Source organism: Eulemur rufifrons, chromosome 9 (assembly GCF_041146395.1).
Source record: "Eulemur rufifrons isolate Redbay chromosome 9, OSU_ERuf_1, whole genome shotgun sequence".
In the NCBI taxonomy this organism is placed as follows: domain Eukaryota; kingdom Metazoa; phylum Chordata; class Mammalia; order Primates; family Lemuridae; genus Eulemur; species Eulemur rufifrons.
The window spans coordinates 9,970,338-9,991,822 of NC_090991.1; the positions used below are offsets into that span (position 1 = coordinate 9,970,338).

Genomic DNA, 21,485 nt, shown 5'->3' on the forward strand with positions numbered 1-21,485 from the left:
TTTAGAAATGTAGTGCTTAGACAGTGGGATTTTCTAGTAATACTTTTGTTATTGCTAGTGTAATTTCATTGTAGTCAGAGAATATACTCTGTTTTTTTTCAATCATTTTAAATTTGACATTCTAGATGCACTTGAAATTAATGTGAATTCTGCTATTATTGAGCACAATGTTCTATTTTTTTTTTTCTTCTTTTTTTTTTGAGACAGAGTCTTGCTTTGTTGCCTGGGCTAGAGTGAGTGCCATGGCATCAGCCTAGCTCACAGCAACCTCAAACTCCTGGGCTTAAGCGATCCTATTGCCTCAGCCTCCCGAGTAGCTGGGACTACAGGCATGCGCCACCATGCCCAGCTAATTTTTTTCCATATATATTTTTAGTTGGCCAGATAATTTCTTTCTATTTTTAGTAGAGACGGGGGTCTCGTGCTTGCTCAGGCTGGTCTCGAACTCCTGACCTTGAGCCATCCACCTGTCTCGGCCTCCCAGAGTGCTAGGATTACAGGCGTGAGCCACCGTGCCCAGCCAACAATGTTCTATTTCAATAAGATCAAACTTGTTAATTATGTTGCCCAGATCTTCTATATCTCTATCAAAATTTTTTTTGTCTATTTGTTCTACAAGCTATTGAGAGAGGAATGCTAAAGTCCTCCACTATGGCTGCGAAGACTTTTAATAATGCCAGCTTTTGCTTTATATAGTTTTATGTTATGTTATTGGATACACACGGATATACAATTGTGATATCTTTTTTTGGATTGACTCCTTGATCTTTATGAAATGTCCCTCTTTATTTTTTGTAATGCTTCTTGCCTTAAGTCTTTGGAAATTAGTGTAAGACCACCAGCTTTTTTGGATACGTTCAGCCTTTCTGTGATCTTATATTCAAAGCGTATCTCTTGTGAGCAGCATATAAGTTTTTAAAAAGTATCATCAGACAATTCAGGGGGTAGAATTCTAGGTTGGCAGCCTTGTTTTGTCCCCCATGTACTTCAAAGATGCCATTTCATTATCTTCCGGCTTCCATTGTTTCTGTCGAGAAGGGAGCTTTCAGGTTAATTGTGGATATTTTGAAGATAAAGGGTACTATTTTTCTCTGGCTGTCTTTAAGATTTTCACATTATTTTTTTTTCCTTTAGAAGTCTGACAATGAGATTCCTATGTGCGTGCTGTTTAAAAAAACGAAACTAAAAAAGTTTCTTTAAATAACACACACAGCTCTCTGATACAATCCCCTCCCATAATCTCCCTGAACCTTGACATGTCAGCAAGCCCTGGTATTGATCACCCCACCGCCACATAACGAAAGGCAGTGCAGTGCTGTAGTGAAACAAAAGCCAAACAACAAAAACAACAACAGAACTGGGATCACAGGATACGCAGCCAAACAGCCAGCAGATCTGGGTTCGAATCCTGTCCAGCCTCTTGTAAAGCATAGGAAGTGAGGCAAGTCTCACAATCTCTGGGTGTCTTACAGTACCCATGCACAAATTTGGGAGATTGTCTACATTGAGGGGGTTCATTGAATATTAAATTATATCGAATACACACATCATTAAATTATATTTTGTATGTGTGGTATCTTGTTCGTAGTAAATACATGACGAATATAAAAAAACAAACGAACAGAAACTAAACTCCAGACTTTATTGGGATTTCGCCAGCTTTTTCATTAATGTTCTGTTTCAGGATTCTGTGCAGTGCACCACACATCACCAGGTTTCAGGTTTATCCAGTCTCCTTTAATCCATGAGTTTTTCAGGTTCTCCTCATTTTTCATGACACTGACCGTCTAGAAGAGCACTGGTCAGTGTATCTGATGGAATATCCCATCATCTGGGTTTGTATGATGTTTTTCTCAGGATGAGACTGGGGTTATGGAAAGAATATCAGAGGTGAAGTGCCCTTCTAAGGTGATACTACTTTTATCCTGTGTAGATTTGCTGACTTTATTGAATCTGTAGGTTGATGTTCTTTATCGATTTTGGCCAACTGAATATTGGCAGAAGGGACACTGTTCCAGTTCCAGGCCCTGTCCCTAGGAGGCATCGCATGTCTCCACTTGCCCTCCCGTGCCAGCATGTGATGTGCCTGAGAGACCCACTGGGCGGATCTGTACCCATCCTGCAGCTTGGAGCCACTCTGAGTCCAACCTGGATCCGACGATCCCTAGGTGTCCTATAGATGCACGAGCAAGAATAAATGACCAGAGTTTTAATACACTGACTTCCAGGTGTGCTTCACTGTTTGCAATAACTAGCTGGTGCAGGACTAGAGCATCTCCCAGTTCCTTCCCTCACTCCTGAGTGATTGTTCTGGGAGCCTGGTGCTCACCTCTCCCAAGTCACAGGTATCCTCCACCATCCCTTCACCTCCTCCTCTCTCCCTCCAGAGCCCCCGCTGAGCTCTCTTCCCTTCCTCTCAGCTGCATGGTAGGTCCAGGGTCTGTGCACCCCCATCAGTAACAACAGCCTCAGGCCCATCCCCTCCCTGGGGCTTGGGGTACTGGGAACAGCAGGATTTATGGGCTTAGATTTCTTAAGTGAGGTGCCACAGAAAACCCCAAATGTTGAGTCCTTAAGTCTAGGAGTTTTTGTTCTGTGGGTCAGTGAGTATGATGAGGCCTCAATGGAACAGTGTTCGGGAAAAATTTTAGTCCAAACATATTTTCTATAGAAAATTACAAAAATATAAACAAAACAATCTCCCAAGAATCTTATTTCTGCTACATGTGAAATGATTTATGCAAACTGCCCAACTAGCAGTTAACGTGTCATGCAGCAAAATAACTCGGTCATTAAATACAAGACGAATCAAGTTTTATTTGACAATAATATTAAATCCCATTCATTAATTCCTGGACATCTGTTGATCACGTAGTAGGACAACCTGCTCACATAGCAAAAACATATTGAGGGTACATGACCACCCCCCGCCCCGGAACCTGGAGCAAGTGCAGAGGGCGAGACGGGGAGAATGGAGAGGAGGAGGAGGACAGGAGGGAAGAACGGGGAGGAATGGGGAGACAGGGCGGGGCTGGCCCTGCCCACCTCTCTCGAGTCATGAGAACTCCAGGCTGGGACTTCACGGGCTCTCATGAGCCCAGGACCTTCCGAGCAGGATGAATCAGGAGAAGAAGAGGGACACTGGACAGGATACAGTTTGGTACTTCTGGTCACTTTCTCCACCTCTACCAGCCCAAATCCTGGTCCTGCCTGCCCCCTATCGCCCTAGTCCACATTTGCTTCCAACTTTGCCAACCACCCCAGCCTGGCCGTTTGAAATTCCAGGCGCTCGTGTTCTCTCATTTCCCACGCATCAGTCCCATCTTCCCACCAGCAGGCACTAAGCTCCAAGGGGCCGTCACTCCATCCCCTGCTCTGGAACCTCGCCCAGGTGCCAGAACGCTGCCCGTGTGCTCGTGGGTATGGAAGATTCTGCACACAACGTGCACCAGCCCAAAGAGTGAGATGGAAGTGGGGGCACCAGGGCCAACCTGGCAGAGAAGGGGGTGCGGGGTGGGGCACCGGAGCAGCCCTCCTACCCCGACAAAGGCAATCCCTCCTCAGTCTGGGTTCTGCCTCAGCGGTGAGCAGGGAAGGTGGGAGTGAGGCTGTGAGAATATCCCAGCGGCCCCCAAACAGGAGGAATCAGCATTTAGAGGGGGAGGCACTAATCTCGGCACGGGGCCGGGTCTTTGCAGACAATTTCTTCTTAACCCTTTAAGGAGGTCTTACTCTCCCCCGCCCCACCATTTTCGTGCTGAGGAAATGGAAGCTCAAATTGAATTTGCTTCCCCTGGTTATTTAGCCGGAAGGGAACGGAGCTGCTACTGAACTGAAGTCTGTTCTGTCTCCCAAGGATCTCAGATCCAGAAAGGGGCTCCAGAGAAAGTCTGTGCCAGGACTTGACAACGGACGGGTCATTGTTAGTGCTGCTTTTCAGAAGCCCAGGGAACCTGAGAGAGAAAGCCCCAGCGTGGAGGGGACTGAACTCCTGACACAAAGGGTTCCCCAGGTCTTTGGCAAAGTGAGGGGTAGGCCCAGCCACGGGCTGGGAGAGGCCTAAACCATACCCCAGAGCACCGGAGCCTCAGATCTTCCTTTTAGGAAGGATCCTAGACCCTGAGAGTGGTCAGGGCTTCCAGAGGTCAACTCACCCATCCCTTTCCTTCTACTGTGAGGAATGTGAGAGGCTACGGGGTCAGGCCCCACTCTAATGCCACCCTAATGCCTGTGTCTCTCCCAGAGCCCTGAGGCCCCAGAAACCATCTCGCCCTGACCGTTGCAGCGGGACCCTGACCCGGCGCAGGGTGATTCCATTCTCCACAGAGAGTGCGCGTTCAGGAGGGGGCTCAGAGGAGGCCGCCCCGGGCGTCCTGTGCAGTCTGGCACCAGCCCCGCACTAGGGCAGGGCGCCACTGAAAGTCATGATGGGCAGGCACAGGAGGGAGCAGAGGTCGGGTGCAGCCTGGGCCGGCAGGTTGGGGGGCCTCTGGGGTGGCGGGGAGAGGCCGCTCTTCTCCGGCTTGTAGCAGGGTGAGACCTCACACCTGTGGCGCACAATGGGTTCAGGGATAAGGGCAGGGCCCAACCCTCCAGCTCCTTCCAGGCCTCTGGGTGGGGGAGCAGAAACTGACCCCTCCCCGGGACCCCCTTTTCCCACCTGACCACACTCTGCAGGATCTTTCTCTCGTCCTGGTCCAGACACACGGCAAAGGGGCAGCTGTTGGAGCCGATAATCTGCACCTTGTCCACCTTGATCTGCGACGTGCTGATCTGGAAGGCAGGCCCAGGTCAGCCCTGACGCCCTGGCCACAAACACCGCCAGTCCCTTCTCTCAGAACTGCCCAGCCGGGTCTGGGAGACGGGGCAGGAGTTTGGCTGGCAGCTCTCGAGGGTTAATGGCCAGCTCAGGGGAGGGCTCCTGAGGCCCCCATCAGGCCCTGCCTCTGCCCTCTCCCGAGTCTGGAAGAAGTTCCCCCCAGGGAGACCCTGTGCTGCCCACTGCCCTCACCACGAGAGCCCCGGGCTCTCTGACGCGAAGCCCGCTCTGCCTCGGACTCAGAGCTCTCCTCATGCCCGCCCGCAGCCCTTCTGCGTGTACATATCCTCCGACGGGCACCCCTCCCTCCCTGACACCCCGCAGCACTCCACACCTTGCACCCCCAAAACCACACCCCTCACCCTGCCTCTCCTCTCCCACCCACAGGCACTGCAGACACTCCTCCTTTCTCTCTTTTTCTCTCACACACACAGACCCACACACGTGAACCTGTGCCATGCACACATATACATGTGCCTGCACACATGCTCCAAGTCTCCTGAGGGTGTGGCTGGAAGGACAGGGAAGCCCTTACCTGGTTAAAGCCCTTCTTGGATTTGGAGTTCTGCCTTTTCACCACTTCTGTCAGGTTTAGCGTCAGGGCTTCCACGCTGGAGTCTGAAGGGCAAGTGGGGGTCAGGCCAGGCTCAGACCACCTCCCTGTCCCGTCCCCCCACCTGCCCCACTCACCCAGCTCCTCCTGCTTCCGGCAGGCCTTGTTGAGGTTGACGGAGGTACAGACCTTCTCCAGGGTGCTCCAGCGACTTCGTCCGCTGATGGCCCCCTGGAAACAGCACAGCCAGACCCTCTCAGCCCAGAGCCCCCTGCACCTGCTGCCTCCTCTTTGAAGACCTACCAGGGCCAGGGTGCTGCCTGCAGTCAGCACATCCCCAGGAAGCCCACTGTCATTAGCCAGAGCTCTGCATCCCCCCAAATAGAGCTGGATGGCTCCAGGGAGGCTCAGTGGGTCACCGGCTTGGTGCAGGGGTCAGCCTCCACGACCAGGGCACGAGAGCTAAGAGCATCTGAAGGGGTGGTCTTGAGGCTGTCCTGCCGAGCCCAGAGTGAGGCAGAGCCAGACCAGAACCCCCTCTTTGGGTCCCTGTGTGTGTGTGTCTCTTTCATCGGGGACCTCCACGTTGAGAAACCCAAGAACATTTCTCAGTCCTTAGCTTACTTGACCTCGCAGACCTTGCTTGATTCTGTTCGCCACCCTCCCCTCTTTGGAAAACTCTCCTGCACTTTCGTGAGGGTGCACATCTGGCCTTCCTGCCACCTCTCTGGCTGGGGCCCCTCTGCTTTGCCGGATCACCCGCCTCTGCCCGCTGTTACTTTATGAAGGTCCTCCAGACCTTCTCCTACGTCCTCCGCTCTTTGTACCCCCACTTTCTCCACTAGGGAGTCTCATCCACGCCCTGTTTCCATCAGCACCTACATACCCATCTTCAAATGTCACCTCTGTGTTGGGCCCATACAACCCACTGCCTAGTCCGACCTTCCCTTTACACCTGTCAAGGGCCTCTCCACCTCAGCATGTCCCAGACCAAACTCGTGAGCCTCCCCCACTGCACCTGGGCCTCTTCCTATGATCCCCACCTGAGATGGTACTGCCAGTCACAGAAGACTGGAACCCAGGAGTTAGGGCCTCTCCTTTGCTAATCCATCCCTAAGTCCTGCTGGTCACATAACTCACATCTGTCTCCCATTTCTTTCTATCTCCGCCACAACTACCCTAGTGTGGGCTGCCCACATTTCTCTTCCGGATAACCACAGTAGCACCCTAACTGGCCTTCCTGCATCGTGTGGACCCTTCCAGTCTGTCCTCCCAGAGCTGCCAGAGGGAGCTTCCACACCTCACATCTGATCATGTCTCATTCATTCCTAACCCCACTGCAAACTTAAGCCCCTTTAATGGACAACCATTGCCCTTAGGACAAGGACACAATTCCTCTCATTGCAGTCAAGGCCCTTGGTGTGCTGGCTTCCCTGTTTCTTTAGCTTCACCTCATCATCATGTTCTCACTCACTCCCTCTGCTCCAGCCCTTTGTGGCCTTCTTTCAGTGTCCTTTGATGGTCACACTCCCACCCACCACAGGGCCTTTGCACGTGCTGTTCCTGCTGCCTGAAGAGCACATCCCTCTCTTCTCAGCCTCATTAACTCCGGTGTTCCTTCTAATATTAACTCAAAATCCCTTCTCAGAGAACCCTTCTCTAACTCTCCTGACTGGGCTGAATCTGCCACTTAGGTACAGTACCATGTACCTCCCCTTGATCTGTCTGCCACAGTTATAATTGTACATGTTGTGGGGTCATCTAACCAATGCCTGCTACCCTCTCCAGACTGTGAGCAGGCCAATCAGCACCACATCTGTCCTTTGCTCACTCCTATGAACACTCCAGTGTCTAGAACAATGTCCGGGTCATAGAGGCTGTTTAACACCTGGCACACGGCTCTCAGAGAGGGTCGTCCCCTGCCTGCCTCCTTGACCATGAAATGTGAAGGAGTCCCCAACATCACTATTCATCCACCCTTTTATTGCCTTGTCATCACTCACCACTCTGGAATTATCTTGGCTATTTATTTGGTTCCTTGTTTTTTGTCTGTCCCCTCCTCTGGGTTAAAGGGAGGGCCTAGCTTTCCCTGCTCAACTGCTCTTTCCCCTGCTCAACACAGAGGTGGTGTGAGTAGGTGCTAAATAAATATCTTCTGAATGGCTGAAGGAAAGGAGGAAGGAGGGCTCCCACCTATGAGGCCAAGCGCCTCTCAGCCTGTACCTGGGTGCCATCTGCTCAGAAGCTCATGTGTCCTGGTGCCTCATGGGCACCCCTCCTCCTCCCCACAACTCTCCACACTCCCTTCTCACCTTGCATGCAGCCAGCCAGGCCACCAGCCCCGCAGACCCTCACACTGCCTCTGGGAGCCGCCCCTAGCCGCCCCTCTCTCACCCACAGCTCTGTAGCTGCGCCCAGCAGACCTGCCCCTGACACTTCATGGAAGCTGCTGAGTGCATTCAGGTGAGGGCAGAAAACACACGGGGAGGGAGACTTTGGAGGCAAAGGGGCAGAGAGATGTCCATTCTTCCCCCCGCCCCCCAGCATCCGGGGGAACCTTCTGAAACTTTCCGCTTAAAGACTGGGGCCCAGGAACATACGAGTCCAGCTCTGGGCCCTAGCTCTAGTGGAGGAAAGATCAGCAGCAGCAGATGCCGGAGGAGGGGTCCCAGCACCTGTCTTACCTTGCTGTAAATTATCTGTAGTGTTAGAGGGACGGCCTCCCGGTCGCCATCGATGCCCAGCCGCTTGCTGCCAGGACCTGTGCGGCACACACAGACAGACCCTTTACCCGCTCCCACTTCCGCGCCGCCACAGACCCCCGTGGCCCCGCCTCCCAAGGTGACCCCGCCCCAGGCCCCGCCCCCAGGGCCCCCCGGCCCCGCCTCCTAGGTGACCCCGCCCCTGGGCTCCACCTCCCCAGGCCCAGCTCCCCGCTCAATTCCTGGGTTCAGGCAGTACCCACCGGAAGCCTTGATGGCGCGTGTGGCAGCAGAGTGACCCAGCTCCAGGGAGTGAATGAAGATCTCCGTCGTCTTCTCCCCAGTGATGAAGGTCAGCTGGAGAGGGCAGGAGTGTGTGCATCAGTGTGAACCTCCTAGGGGGGCCGCCCGCTTCTCCAGCATAGCAGGGCTGCAGGCTGCCATGGGGTGGGGGCGGGGCCTGCAAGCCCGGCGGGGTGGGGCGCGGCTGGGACCTGGCGGCACTGACCTTGGCCTGCCAGTGAGTCTATAGGAACGTGGAGACATGGGGCAGGGCGGGCCTTACCTCGGTCTGATAGACCTGCAGCAGCACCGGCCTGGCGGCAAAGCGGCAGTAGTACAGCAGCATGTCGGCCAGGATGGGCAGCCGGGCGGGGGAGCCATCCAGGGGCCGGGCTTCGGCCTTCAGGGACTGCTGTGGCCAGAGGGGCAGGTGGGTAGAGGGCAAGAGAGAAAAGAGAACATGGGAGGAGGAGAGGCAAAGACACACACGCAGAGGCAGAGAGATGGTGAGACGGAAGCAGGAAGCAGGGGAGGTACAGGGCCGCCCCAGTACCTCTCCCCAACCTGGCTGGCTTCCAGGAGGCCTCTGGCCAAGCTGGACATGGCCAGGAGTTGAGGAAGTGGCTGAAATCTAAGATCCCCTGGACCCTTGAGGACCCTCCCCTGTCACTGCAGTGACTCCAGCTGTAAGGCTGAGTCCTACTTCTCACCTACCCTCCTTGCTCTTGTCCAAGTGAGCCCTGGTCCTCCGTGGGGGATCTCAAGTTGGACTGAGGCTGTGTGACTGCAGCCAGCAGGCCCTCTCCCCCCACCCCAGGGGCCACTTACCTGGCACAGGACTTCAGGGGGCAGGTGCATGAGGCCCAGCACATTGCGCTCGTACCAGGGATCGAGCATGCCGAGGTAGTGGGAGATGTCATTGGTGCTCTCTTCCCATGGGGCCGTGCCCAGCTCCTGGGGCAAGAGACGAGGGTCATTCCCAGCTACCTGGGAGGCCTGCCCATCCTAGCTCCAGAGCCCAGGATGGCAGCTGCAGCCACAAGCTGAGCCTCTCCCTGCCTTTGGAGGAGTAAGACAACTTTCTGCCTTTGTCATGTGACAAAATGTCATACCCAAGTGCAGGGCAGGGACCTGGGATTGAGGGCCAGGCAGGAGGATGTGCCCCGTAAACACAGGTGATTTCTTTTGATGACTTCCAACCGGCTCCCCTTGGGTAGCTAGAACTTGCTCATGTCCACTCCACTTTCCCACCCCATCTGGCCCAGGGCTGGGGACATACTGCAGGGCTGGGGTGCCTCGGGGAGTCTGTGTGGGGTGGGGGTGTCTGTTTCAGAGGGGCTGGAGAGGCACCAGAGCTGGTCCCCTGGCTTCGCTTCACCGGCACGTAGAAGAATTGAAGCTTGAAGAACCGTGTGAGGAGCGGGCGATTGTTCTCCAGTCGTCTGGCAAAAAGAAGGTGGTGAGAAGGGAACCCTTGGTCCCTCTCAGACCCTGAGCCTCAGGCCCCAGATTCCACCAGCACAACAACCCTGCTACACAGGGCAAGCAATGCCACCCATCCCGGCTCTTACCGAAGTTTGCTATACGCTCGAGCCACCTTCCCTGAAATCCGATCAGAGCCAAAGACCACAACACGTAGCGTGGAAGCCTTGGGGTCCTCGTCCCCACTCAGGAAGGGGCGGCGGCGCTGGTGGCGTGAAGCAGGGGCCAGGAGCCAGCTGGATAGCTGGGTGCTGAGCTTGGCCTGGGGCAGGGAGAAGGAGCGCTGGGCCCGGGAGGGGGGTGTTTCCAGGTTGTCCAGGGGGCTGCAGAGGCTCCCTGCCCGCCGCAGGGGCAGGTCTGAGCTGCCCTCCAGGCTCCGAGAGTCCCTCCGTAGCACCAGCTGGCTAGTGCTCTTGAAGAGTTTATAGATTCTGTTGAACTTCTGCCCAGGCCTGCGGCGGCCCCGGCCTTCCTGGCTGCCAGGCCTCCCTGGCCACTCGGGGGAGCTCTCCTCACTGTCCTCCACGTAGCCACTGTCCATGCCATCTGAGAGGCCTGACACAAAGGAGCTCAGCAGGTGGCGGGAAAGGGCTGGCCCTGAGGTCTGGGAGGAGGCAAGGGACAGGGTGGAGTCACGGGACACCAAGGAGCTCGTGGAAAGCAGGGAGTCCCTCTCAGCACAATGTCCGTCAGTTTCCAAGTCCTCCTCCTCCTCCTCCTCCTCTTCCTCCTCTTCGTCGTCCCCCAGGATCCCTGGCTGGAGCAGCTCCTGTTCCTTGAGCAGGATTTCCTGCAGGATGTCTGCAAGGAAGCAAAAGGCCGCACTGTCAGGGTGTCCAGGCTCCCAGGTCCCCTCGTGTTGTACCCTCAGAGGGGGGACAGGCTCAGGCAGACTGGACTTGAGGAGGTGCAGAAGGGGGCTGAGGGCCAGCCCAGCCTCACAGCACCGCGCCCTGCTCTGTTTAGGACCTGCTCAGGTGGGGGTTGGGGGGGCAGCTCCAGGGCCCTCCGCCAGCTGCTCCTTACCAAAGCTGTCCTGGTTCCAGCTGTAGGTGTAGCACCTGGCGACGGGGATGGGGATGGTATGGAGCTTCCCGGGTTTTGCAGTGCCTGTAAGAACAGGGAGGGCGGGACAAGAGGGCTGGGAAGAGGCCTTAGAGATTGGTCTGCCCAGTCCCCTTGTCTTAGAGAAGAGACCTGAGTTGGCACAAGGCTGCACAGCCTGGTGGGTCGAGGCTGAGTTAGACCTGGGTGCCTGGCTCCCAGCCGGAGGGCCTTTCTCCCAAGCACACCACGTAGATGCCATACCCTTTACGAGATGCGTGAATGAGGCCAAATCACAACCTCTGAGGCTCGTTTTACAATGTCCAAATGGGAAAAGAATAGTACAAGCACACTTTATGAGGAACAGTGTAACCGGGACTGATAATTGCTCCTCAAAATCGGTGCTCCCTTCTATGGCAACAGGAGAGGGAACGTTTCCTGGGCTCCTTTAGGGCACGATTAGGTCATGTGACCAAGGTGGGCTCAGAGGGATACGTGCAGAAGTGATGTGGCATCTTCAGCATTACCTCCAACAAAGAGCCACGTCCCTTGCCCTAAGTGAGCACTCTCTTTCCTCTTCCCACGAGCCACCAACGTGGTGGCAACCCAACCCTGACCCTACAGATAGGGACGATGCCCTAGGAGCAACAAGATGCTGTAGCACCTGGGCCCGGAATGACTGCGTGGAGCAGAGCCACTGGGCCCACCTGGCCTGCGCACCTGTGGAGCTAGAACGGAGGATGGGGAAAGTGGGCAGAGCCCCAGCCTCCCAAGAGCCTCACCTAACACCCCAGGGAAGCCGGCCTTTTCTCCCACCGCCTGCAGCTTGGTCCTGAGCCACTGCCGGGCCTCTGCAGCGTCCCCGATGCTGGAGGCCAGCTCCTGTGCCTCTGCAGTCTCTGTGAAGATGTCCTCAAGCTCTGCCAGGGTCTTGGCCTGAAATCCCGGGAGGAGAGAGGGTTTGCTCCCGTACCATGGCCTAGCTGCGCACCTGTTCCAGTTCCTAGCGTCCTGTCAAGGGCAGCAGCGACCGACCAGTCCCCTCCCAGCTTCATCCCCTACTTCTCCCCGAAGCTGGCCAGGGAGCCAGGCCTTCCCCTCAACTCCCATTCTCAGGAAATGGTCAGGAGAGAAAGGCCCACAGCCATGGCACTGCAGTTGGGAGGGCCATCAGAGTGCCTCACTGCATGCCAGAGAGGGGAAAGGGCTGTCCAGGGTGACACAGCTGACCTGTCACAGAGCCAGGACTAGACACCAGGTCTTCAGTCCAAAGCTCATTCCCATTCCCATGGCATGTGCCATCTTCTGAGGCACCAGGCACCCAGCCCCCTGGCCAGGATGCCACCCAGCTCTGGTCAGGACCCAGCACTCCAGAACCCCCCTTGACGAGGCCGGTCTTGCAGCCACTGCCCTGCCATGCCCCCTCAGGGTGAGGAGGACCAGCATACCCCTGAGACTGTGGCCAAGGTGGTGCAGGGAGGAGGCTCTGCCTCCCCAGAAAAGTGCTCCACTGAGCCCCAGGGCCCCAGGGACGTACCTGCAGCCTGCAGTGCAGGCCTGGGAAGTCACAGTGGGCCCCAAAGGTGGCCTGGAAGGCGTGCAGGAGCAGGGTGGTGTAGGTGCTGTGGGGCGAGTGCCCGGGCGCGCTCAGCTTGTCAGCCACAGCGAGGAACTCGGCCTGCACCTCCACTGGGTTCAGCAACAGCACAGTGCTGGGGGCACAGAGGACCGGCTGTGGCACCTGGGGGTGGCCGGCACACCAGGGTGCAGCCACGAGTCATGGGGCTCCTCGCAGCCCAGGCAGGGCCCGAGGAAGTGACAGGAGGAGGCCAGGAGACAGGAGGGCGGCTCCAGGGCCCCAGGTCCCAGGGGGAAGCTTGAGGTCTAATTCTTTTTCAACTGGTATTTTCAAAGACCTTTTCAAAATTGAACTTAATTTTTAAAAATAAATTTTACCTTAACTTTTATATAAACATTTTTGCCTATGGGACATCTGAGTAGATGCAAGATTCCTCAAAAGAGGACCATATTTTAGGCGAAGTGACTTGAAGCCAGGTGACCATTTTTCTGGGGGCCCAGGGAGCAGGGCAGCCACATGCTGTCACGTAGTGTGGCCTGGGGTGAGTGGGGCCTGAAATTCCTTGTAGCACGGGGGTAGCATCTGCCCAGAGGAAGGGGTGCCGAGTGAGGGCTGCATCTTATTCTTGCACTCATAGGGGACACCATTTCTGTTAACACTTAGCCCAGTGCCATCATGCAGACTAGCAAATCAGGCTGTGGGGGGTGTGTGGCCAGCTACTCTACCTCCCTTCCTGATGGACGCCCAGAGTCCCTGTTAGTGCCTGTGTTTGAATCTCTTTATTATGGAAACTTTCAAACCCCCCAAATATTAAGAGCATCGTGGACCCTGAGGTGTTGATCGCTCAGTTAATGGTTAACAATAACACACGGTCATTCTCACTTCACCCAAGCCAACCCCGCCATCACTGCATGGTCTCGGAGCCAGCACGAGTCATCGTGGTGTCGTATCCCTAAACGCGTTGGTACGAACTGCTCTGGCTCTCACAGGCCCATGCTGCCTTCAAACCCAGTGCCACGCAGGCAGCCTTCCCGCCAGGCTGCCGGAGCCCCTGTCCCTTGCTAAGCGCTTGCTCCCTTGCTCACTCCTTCCACGGATATGTGCTGAGCACCACCGTGTGCAGGCGAGACCAGCCGAGCCCCTGTCCCCACCAGCTGGCGTGAATTCTCTGCCTAAGAACTTTTTTCATCATTCCCAGTTTATTGACAAGGAACATGAGACCCTCTCCCAACTCTTTCTGTACAACCTCTCCTTGCCACAGTCCGCTTATCTGAAAAATGCCTTCCTGGCAGGGTTAGCACTTGCCACAATCCCTGCAGCCCAGGAGGTGCCTAAAAGGTGTTAGCGATTCCTCAGCAGCCCACCTGCCTCAGCCCCGGGGTATCTTGTTCACTTCCTAAACTACAACACTTGTGTCCTTTCTGTCTCTTTCCACACCTACCAGAGGCTTGTTTGTTCCTATGTAGAAGGAACTCCAGAAGTGTTTCTCAGGGCGGGACTGTGCAGTGAACCCTTGGGGCTGGGCCTGGGGTAGGGTGAGGGGGCTGTAGCTTCCGAGCCGGGGAAGGCTGCAGTCCCTGGGCTCCCAACCTGTCAAGGCAAGACCTCCGGAGGGGCCTTGGAATGGGCAGCCCCTCTCTGGTGCTTTACAGCCCACAGGCCAGGACCCAGGAGTGGGCAGTGAAATCAGTCTGAGGAGTCACAACCAGAATTTGCTTCTTGAATGAAATGGAATAGACTAGGACAGAGCTCATCCTATGCAGGTGTAAGTTTCATTCCATGAAACTTGTTTCAGCTGTGTGTGTGTGCGTGTGTGTCTGTGCGTGTGCACATGCATGTACCAGGCTGTCATATAAAATGTATTTTTAATTGTAGGTCCTGGTCAAAAATGTTTGGAAATGCTGTTTCAGTAACAGGCAGAAAGACCCTGTGGAAATAGCATGGGCTTCTGCGTCAGACTGAGGTTCAAATCCTGGCTCACACACTTGCTAGCTGTGTGACCTTGGGGGAGTTACTTGGCCTCTCTGACTTCCAGTTCCTCATCTGAAAAGTATGGCTAAAGTGAGGTAATGTGTGCCTGACACCTGGCACAATTGATACAGGCCCCTTTAAGAATCTGATGAAAGACCCTCAGCCTAGAAAAATGAACCTACACCCGCTTCCCGCTTCCCATTTCTCCCTCCGCCAAGAGCACTCACACGGTGGAGCTGCGGTGACTCCTGATGGGCAGGCCCTGCTCGGCCCTCACCAGTCGCTGGTAGGAGATTCCTGTGGGCCAACAACCAAAAAAAGAGTCCATGAGTTTATCTGTCCCTCAGCATCGTGTCCTTATGCCTTGTGGCGAGCCAGGCACTGGACGGGTAGGTTGGACGTTTCTGTACGAGGCTCAGAGGAACCCCAGGGAAGGGAGCTGCTATTTGGACCCTCCAGGGGATGCACGGTTAGAGCCCGAGCTGGACGCCTGAATTTTCTTCTGCCTCTTCTGCATGGCTGTGGGCAGGCCACTTATCTCTGGGCCTCAGTTTCCCCCCTAAGGGGCAGATAAGATCGGTGGCCTCTGAGGCCCTTAGCAGTCCATGATTTCCAGGCCCCATCTCGGTTGGACTGGCCACCTTTTGCTCTTCAGAGACTGGGAGGCAGAGCACGGTGGGAGGGGACCCTGGGCCCAGGGGGCTGCACAGTTGTTCCTGGGTCCCTGTTGTCACTGCTCTCCTCTCAGGGTCCTCTCCATAGTGGCTGTGCCAGGCACCCCGCAGCCCATCCGCTCCAGCCACTGGGGAGTTTCCAATCTCTGCCTCCACCTCTGCGTCTCTGCCTGACACCCCACGCCCTCTCGGGGGCCTGTGGTCTTGCCTGGCGTCATCTCTGCTCTAAGGGATCTGCACCCCAGCCCTGCTCCCAGCCTGCATCCCTTCCTCTCTGGCCTCTCCCCGCTCTGCCTCTTCTGACTTCAAAATCCTGAGAAGAAACAAATCAGACGTTTTTCCTTTTTTTTCTGCACCTTGACTCAGTTCTGTGGCTGGAAAGTAGCCCCTTTAGAGTATGCCCTCAGTTCCATGGCAACCACAAGATTAAGCAAGAACTCGCTCTTCTCATGCACCCGGGCAACAGGACGGGGGGTGAGGATTCAGTGGGGCAGGCCTCCTTCTTGTCAGAGCTCGGAAATAGTCCCAGAGAGTCCCCGTCCAGAGCGGGGCCACTGTGGCCTGGGGTTGAGCTGGGAGCTGGAAGGACGTCCCCACAGAAGTGCAAGCCCAGACCTGGGGCTTAGAGACAGCTACAAACGGAAAGGCGGCGATTTTTGCTTAGTAAATGGCAGAAAATTGCCAAATTACGCTATTCTAACTTAGGACCTAATTGCTTTGATTTTTAGCCTTCTGTGTGATTTTTTTTTTTTTTTTAATGTAATCGTTTCAGGTTTAGAAGTTAATGTTACGTCTATTTTGCTAGGAAAATCCCTGAAACAGTGGCTATTTCTATCAGGACTTGGGACACCATCTGGTGGCCACTCACATGCATTACAGAGAAAAGCTCCCATCGCACCCCTCCACCCCGAGAATAATACTGTAGTCATCGTAGTGGACACAGACAGACACCCCCAGCCTACCTGACCACAGAACACACACATGCAAAATCCCCTCACCGTATTTCTCCTTTCTTTTCCTACTTCGTGTTTTCTTATGGGTAACCCACGCCCCACCGACCTCTTCACTGCCATTGTGCCTCTGTCCACCCAGGACATGCAGTTAGTCACATTCCAGGAGCAGCAGGCTATGACGTCACTGTCCTGCCACATCAGGTTTTTTCCAAAATGCTCGGCCCTGGGCTTCCAACCCCACCGCCTCCTGAAACCCTCTGAAGCTTACCAGCGTTTTCTCAGTCCCCAAACCCAACAGCTCGACCTCACCATCATTGTTGAACTTGTCTCTTGGAGTGTTTGATACTGTTGACAACTTTCCCTTTGAAGCTCGCTCTTCTCCTTTGGTCTCTGCTCAAGGAACAGTCTCTGGCACTTGCACCTGTGTGTCCTGGGCTACCTTACCCGTCCCATTTGGGACTGCGGTGCAGTTGGAGCTGGAAGCTGCTTCCTGTTAGCCACGTGGACTCCACGTGACTGCTACTTCATGTATTTCTGCTGCTTTAATGGGGGGACATCTAGGAGGACATCTGTGCCTCTTGGCACACTCTGACCCAGAGGGAGCTATTTGCAGAGTTGGTTGGCCGGTGCTGACTATCCAAGATACCAACAGCTCCCGGGTGGAGCACCAGTCATCAGATAAAACCGTCCACCCCACCCTGAAGACACCGTCCAAGCCCCCTCCTCGGCCTCTCTCGGTAATGAACCCCACCGTTTAGTATGGGATGTGGGCTTTGGGGGTAACGGATTGATGGGTGGGGGCTGAGCTGGGAACGAATTAGAAAAGACTGCAATATGGAGGGGCTGTGAGCCTATAAACTTTTGTACAAACTGACTTCTTTGAACCAGCTTAGAAATTGTCCTGTTGAGACCCCATTTGCTGGTCTACACTGTGAGGCTGGAAACGTCCCCGGCACCCTGCAAGCCGGTTGGGCCTTGGTTTTCATTGTGGTACCTGGTGGTGCCAGGGAGGCCACAGCTGCTGAGGGGTGTGTGTGGCATCAGCCGCAGGACCACCCCTATGTCCACCCTGCACCCCCTGCACAGGGAAGCTGCACTGGGGAACCCTGGGTCAATGGACCCCTCTCTCCCTTTGATCTTAGATCACGTTCTTTCTTGGTCACCTCAGCAGATGGGAACAACTTTCTGGGATTGGCTTCTTAGATCAAGACTGGTGCCAGTGCTAAACAAAAATCTTGTTCCTGTGCCAGGTTGTAGCAAGTAGAAAATCAAGAGAAGCCACCGCATAGGGGCAAAGACCACGTGTCCGCGCTGAGGATGTCGTGAGGTCCTCGGGCCTGGGGAGGCAGGCAGCAACCACATTTTGACTCAGTTTCCTCTTACAAGGCAAACGCCAAGAATCCACGGAGTCCACAGTGCTGGGGTGAAGCGGGGCCCAGTCCTGACTGTACCGCACTCCTCAGATGAGACTGTGCTGGGTACGGCTCCGCAGTGTCTGTGGGCACCATCAACCCACGGTTGCCAGTTGGGGTCTGATCCGTATCACACCGTGATGCAAACTCCAGCATGACACTCCCCGCAGCTGGGTGTCTCTCAGCTTTCCTCCCACCCTGCCCCACGAGCAGCACCTTCCTGCTCCCCGCCTCCAGGCTCCTGCATTCTAGAGGGGCTGGAGGAACTGGGGACTTGAGGCCCCGAGGCCTCAGCAGGCCCTGGGCGGAGGGTGAAGCACAGACTTCGGTGAGCGGCAGAGGAGAGGACGTGACAAGGAGGGCTGGGAGTCCGGGAGCAGAGAGGTGCAGGGCGAGAAGGGGTGAGGTGAGCAAGGCAAGAGGGAAAGACTGAGGGGGAGGAGCAGTGACCTGCAGGAATGCCTGTGGGATGAGGTCTCCAGCCGTGCAGGGCCACCAGTGAGGTGTTACCGCCCTGCTCACAGTCACCCGAACAGGCCCAGTCTGGGTTTTCCAGGCCACTCTTACAAGTGAGTCATACACAGCAGAGACTTCTCAGCATCTATCCAGTACCCATCCTCCCTTCTTCTTTACCAGTGAGACGCTGGGCAATGTACCTAGTTGAAAAGTCACATTTCTCAACCTCCCTTGCAGAAGGTGTTGGGTGGACCCCTTTTTGCAGCCCCCTTCACTTCCTTCTGTTAACTGGAATGTAGACTTGATGGCCAGAGCTCCAGCAGCCATATTACACCATGAAGCAACTTTGAGGATGATGCCTCCTGTGAAGGATAGTGGAACAGAAAGACAGGAAGACTGGTCTAAGATGTTCATGGGGCCACCATGCCAATGCTGGACTGTCTTGTTCTAGGGATGTGCGTGTGCGCGCGCGCGTGTTTGTGTGTGTGTGTGAGAGAGAGAGAGAGAGAGAGAGAGAAAGAGAGGAAAATAAATCCCCATGAGTTTAAGCCAGTGTTATTTTGGGCTTTCTGTGATAGGCAGCCAGCTTAGTCCCACATAATCACACCCTGTGATTTCTGGAACACCTGCCCTCCACTCTTTTCCATAAATCTCTCCCACCTACTGGTCAATGATGTCTAACATTCCTTCAAGGGGTATAGACCTTTCATTCCATAATCAGAGACAAAAACTAGAAAATGCAAATGTCTGATCAATAAGGTCCCAAGAGAAATTTATTGCCACTGGAGAATACTCAGCATTCGCCCACTTCCAGTTGACAGGCAAAACTGACCTAACCCAGGTCTGTTTCTCATTTGACAGGAGGTCAAGGGCAGGAAGGCACTAAGAATCTGAAACGGAATGGGGCAGGAGCAATTCCTAAGGTGGAAAAAGTGCTGACGAAAAGACAGCCAGTCATCTCTCAATGCCTCTCGGTAGAGACACAGCTTTATGCAATGTGAAAGGAATACGATACGGTTTTTGGAGTCACGCAGACATGGGTTCGAGTGGCAAAGTGCGTGTTAGCCATGTGACTGCGGGCAAGCTACTGACTCGAGCCCTCAGTTTCAGCATCTGAAAAATGGGAATAATAGTTCTCACCCAGAAAGGTGTTGTGAGTGACGGACGGGACCACCCCTTGGCTGTGTTTAGTACAGCACAAGCACACAGGAAATGCAACCGCACATCACTGCCACCCTCTTCTCACCACCAACGATAATCACAGTCCTACTTCTGCCAGGGAAGCTCAGAGAACTTAAGCAACTTGCCCAAGGTCATGAGCTAATAAATGACAAAGTGTAGGTCTTTTGTCATACCAAAGTCCACGTTCCTTCTCACACCCTTGGACTTAATAGCTTGGACAAGAAACAATGGACTTAGTTTTGTCATGTATGAAATGGGAATAATACTGCTTTTCCCTCTCACCCTGCAGGTGAGATGCAATCCCTCAGGTCTGTGAAATTGAAATTGCAGAGTGACTCACACATAAGATGACCACTGTTGTTTACAGATAAATTCTTTGCAGGCAAGTGCTGTGGTCTTCGCAGCCTTGCAGGCACAGAGTAAATATTCAGTAAACATGTGGGCTGAGCCCGAGAGGGCTGTGGTAGGCAGGACCCGGTGGCACTGATGTGAGGTTTCCTGCCACCCCCAGAGAGGAGGCAGTAGGCGACCCTATGGGGGTGGAGCCAGGAAGCCGGGGGAGGCCCCCAGCCTTGATAACAGGCCCACTTCCTCTGCCACCCAGCCACATCAAAGCAGGACGAACTGTTTCATTTGTCTCCATGGCAACTGGGTCCCTGAGTATCCATGGGTGGAGGGCCCAGCTCTCTAGATCCCTTGTCATCTTCTCCCTGTGACCTTGCCAGGACCTCTCTTCTAAGCTGACATCATCCCAACACCTACTGCCCCCAGCAACGTGAAATTTAGGCCAGCATTAGGCCTCACAAACTGCTCTGAGAGGGAGGCATTACTAGACACCCATTTTACAGATGAGGAAACTGAGGCTCATAAGTTAAATGCCCTGCTGAAGGCCCCACAGCTACTGAGTGGCAGACTCAGGATTTGTAACCACAGTGGTCTGGTCCCAAGTACTGGTAACCTCTAAGGTATTCAGCCTTTATTCCAAGAGTTCAAGTTCCTGGGCCTCCATTCTAGCCCTCCCCTACTTTATTGGGGGTGGGAGGGACTCAAGAATAAGACAAAAAATTACTGCATGGCTGTTAAAAATCATACTAAAGCATCTTCTGATGATTCCATGTAAGGGTCATGTAGGAGAAAGTAATTTTGTTTAACTTACTATTTGCTGTTGAGTAGGGCTGAAGTTCTGTGTAATTAAAGGTTAACTTGTGAATGTGAGATAAGCTGCAAGTGATTTTTGTGCGGTAGAAAAGATAACCCCAAAGATTATGGTTTTATTCCCCTATGTGATATTAACTATTTTGTATCTAATTTTGCAATCTTATTCTAGCTTCTGTGAGAACCTTCTATCAGTTTCTCACATCCTCCTTAACACATGCTCTACTGTCTTGCCAGTTCCCTCAGTAATGAGCTGCTACATCTCTGACACAAGCTCATTAAATATGTGTATAAGTGTTGGGTTTCTAACTGTTTGAAAATGATTCCCTGACACAAGAGAGAGTTAATAGTTTCCTATTTCAGTTCTGCTTTCCCTCGAAGAGGAGAAGTTTCCAGCACAGGCAGCTTGGCTTGGGCTTCCCTCTCCAGGCAACTGCCTTCTCCCTGGTCACCAGGGCATCTGAGGCCTCACATGGTCCCGGGGGCGATGTTGAAAAGGCCCTCACTAGTGGGCGATGGTTCTAGGGTCTTCCCTGCTCTGGGGCCAAAGGGCCCCCATTCCACCTCCATCTCCAGAGCTGCTCTGCCTGGCTTGTGTGCACCAGGCTTAGCATCCCAGGCCTCACCACCACCCCTCCACTTCACATCTGCTTGCTGGGCTGCCCAGGGCAGAGTTCCGCCCAGCTGCACACAAAAACATCTCCAGGCAGAGCGTGCACGCAGTTGAGGCTCTACTTGAAATTGGGAAGCGGTCTCCTCACAAGTGATCCCCTCCCCCAACTCAGCATCTTCCTTACCCGGTTCAAAATAAGAAAGAGTCATTCAGATCTTTGGTAGAAATGAAGTACCAAATCTTACTTGGTAAGAAGGCCCTGCCAAGGCATTTGCATTTTAAATACTTTCTTTCAAAATTGTGGAAGGGAAGAAAACTTTGTCTCCTGGTAAAAGGGCTCCAGGCACCAGCAAGAAGCCCAGAAGAGATCTAGATCTGTTTGTTTTGGGGGGGGGGGCAGCAGGAAGGAGGGAAGGAATGAAAGAGTTTGACCTTAAACTGGTTTGTTCATTTCGGGTGCCTTGGCAAGTTAGGTTGGCAGACTGTCTATTCGTAGTGTGCTCAAGCACTTTTCTGAGTCCAATACATTGTCAGGGCCTTCCTGATTTTTTTAACTCTCCACCCAAGTTTCTACCATGACGTGAGGGCCACATTACAGGGAGACTTTG

The 21,485-nt window shown here is 54.1% G+C and overlaps 1 protein-coding gene across 7 annotated transcripts in view; it reads right to left on the reverse strand.

The window, feature by feature from the left end:
- Positions 1-2,878: 2,878 nt before the first annotated feature.
- PIK3R5 (phosphoinositide-3-kinase regulatory subunit 5) overlaps positions 2,879-21,485 on the reverse strand; it is a 72,327-nt gene continuing 53,720 nt past the window's right edge. For 3 of the 7 annotated variants that reach the window (XM_069483371.1, XM_069483368.1, XM_069483370.1), the window contains 14 exons: positions 14,660-14,729; positions 12,420-12,594; positions 11,665-11,818; positions 10,865-10,948; positions 9,928-10,639; positions 9,636-9,798; positions 9,185-9,310; positions 8,640-8,768; positions 8,338-8,431; positions 8,057-8,133; positions 5,510-5,603; positions 5,355-5,437; positions 4,661-4,773; positions 2,879-4,547 (listed from right to left, as the gene is read on the reverse strand). In XM_069483371.1, the coding sequence (XP_069339472.1) occupies positions 4,400-4,547; positions 4,661-4,773; positions 5,355-5,437; positions 5,510-5,603; positions 8,057-8,133; positions 8,338-8,431; positions 8,640-8,768; positions 9,185-9,310; positions 9,636-9,798; positions 9,928-10,379 (1,479 nt within the window). In that variant the 5' untranslated portion in view covers positions 10,380-10,639; positions 10,865-10,948; positions 11,665-11,818; positions 12,420-12,594; positions 14,660-14,729 and the 3' untranslated portion in view covers positions 2,879-4,399. The remainder of the gene's footprint in view (positions 4,548-4,660; positions 4,774-5,354; positions 5,438-5,509; positions 5,604-8,056; positions 8,134-8,337; positions 8,432-8,639; positions 8,769-9,184; positions 9,311-9,635; positions 9,799-9,927; positions 10,640-10,864; positions 10,949-11,664; positions 11,819-12,419; positions 12,595-14,659; positions 14,730-21,485) is intronic. The other 4 variants (XM_069483369.1, XM_069483373.1, XM_069483375.1 and 1 more) reach the window with 4 other exon arrangements.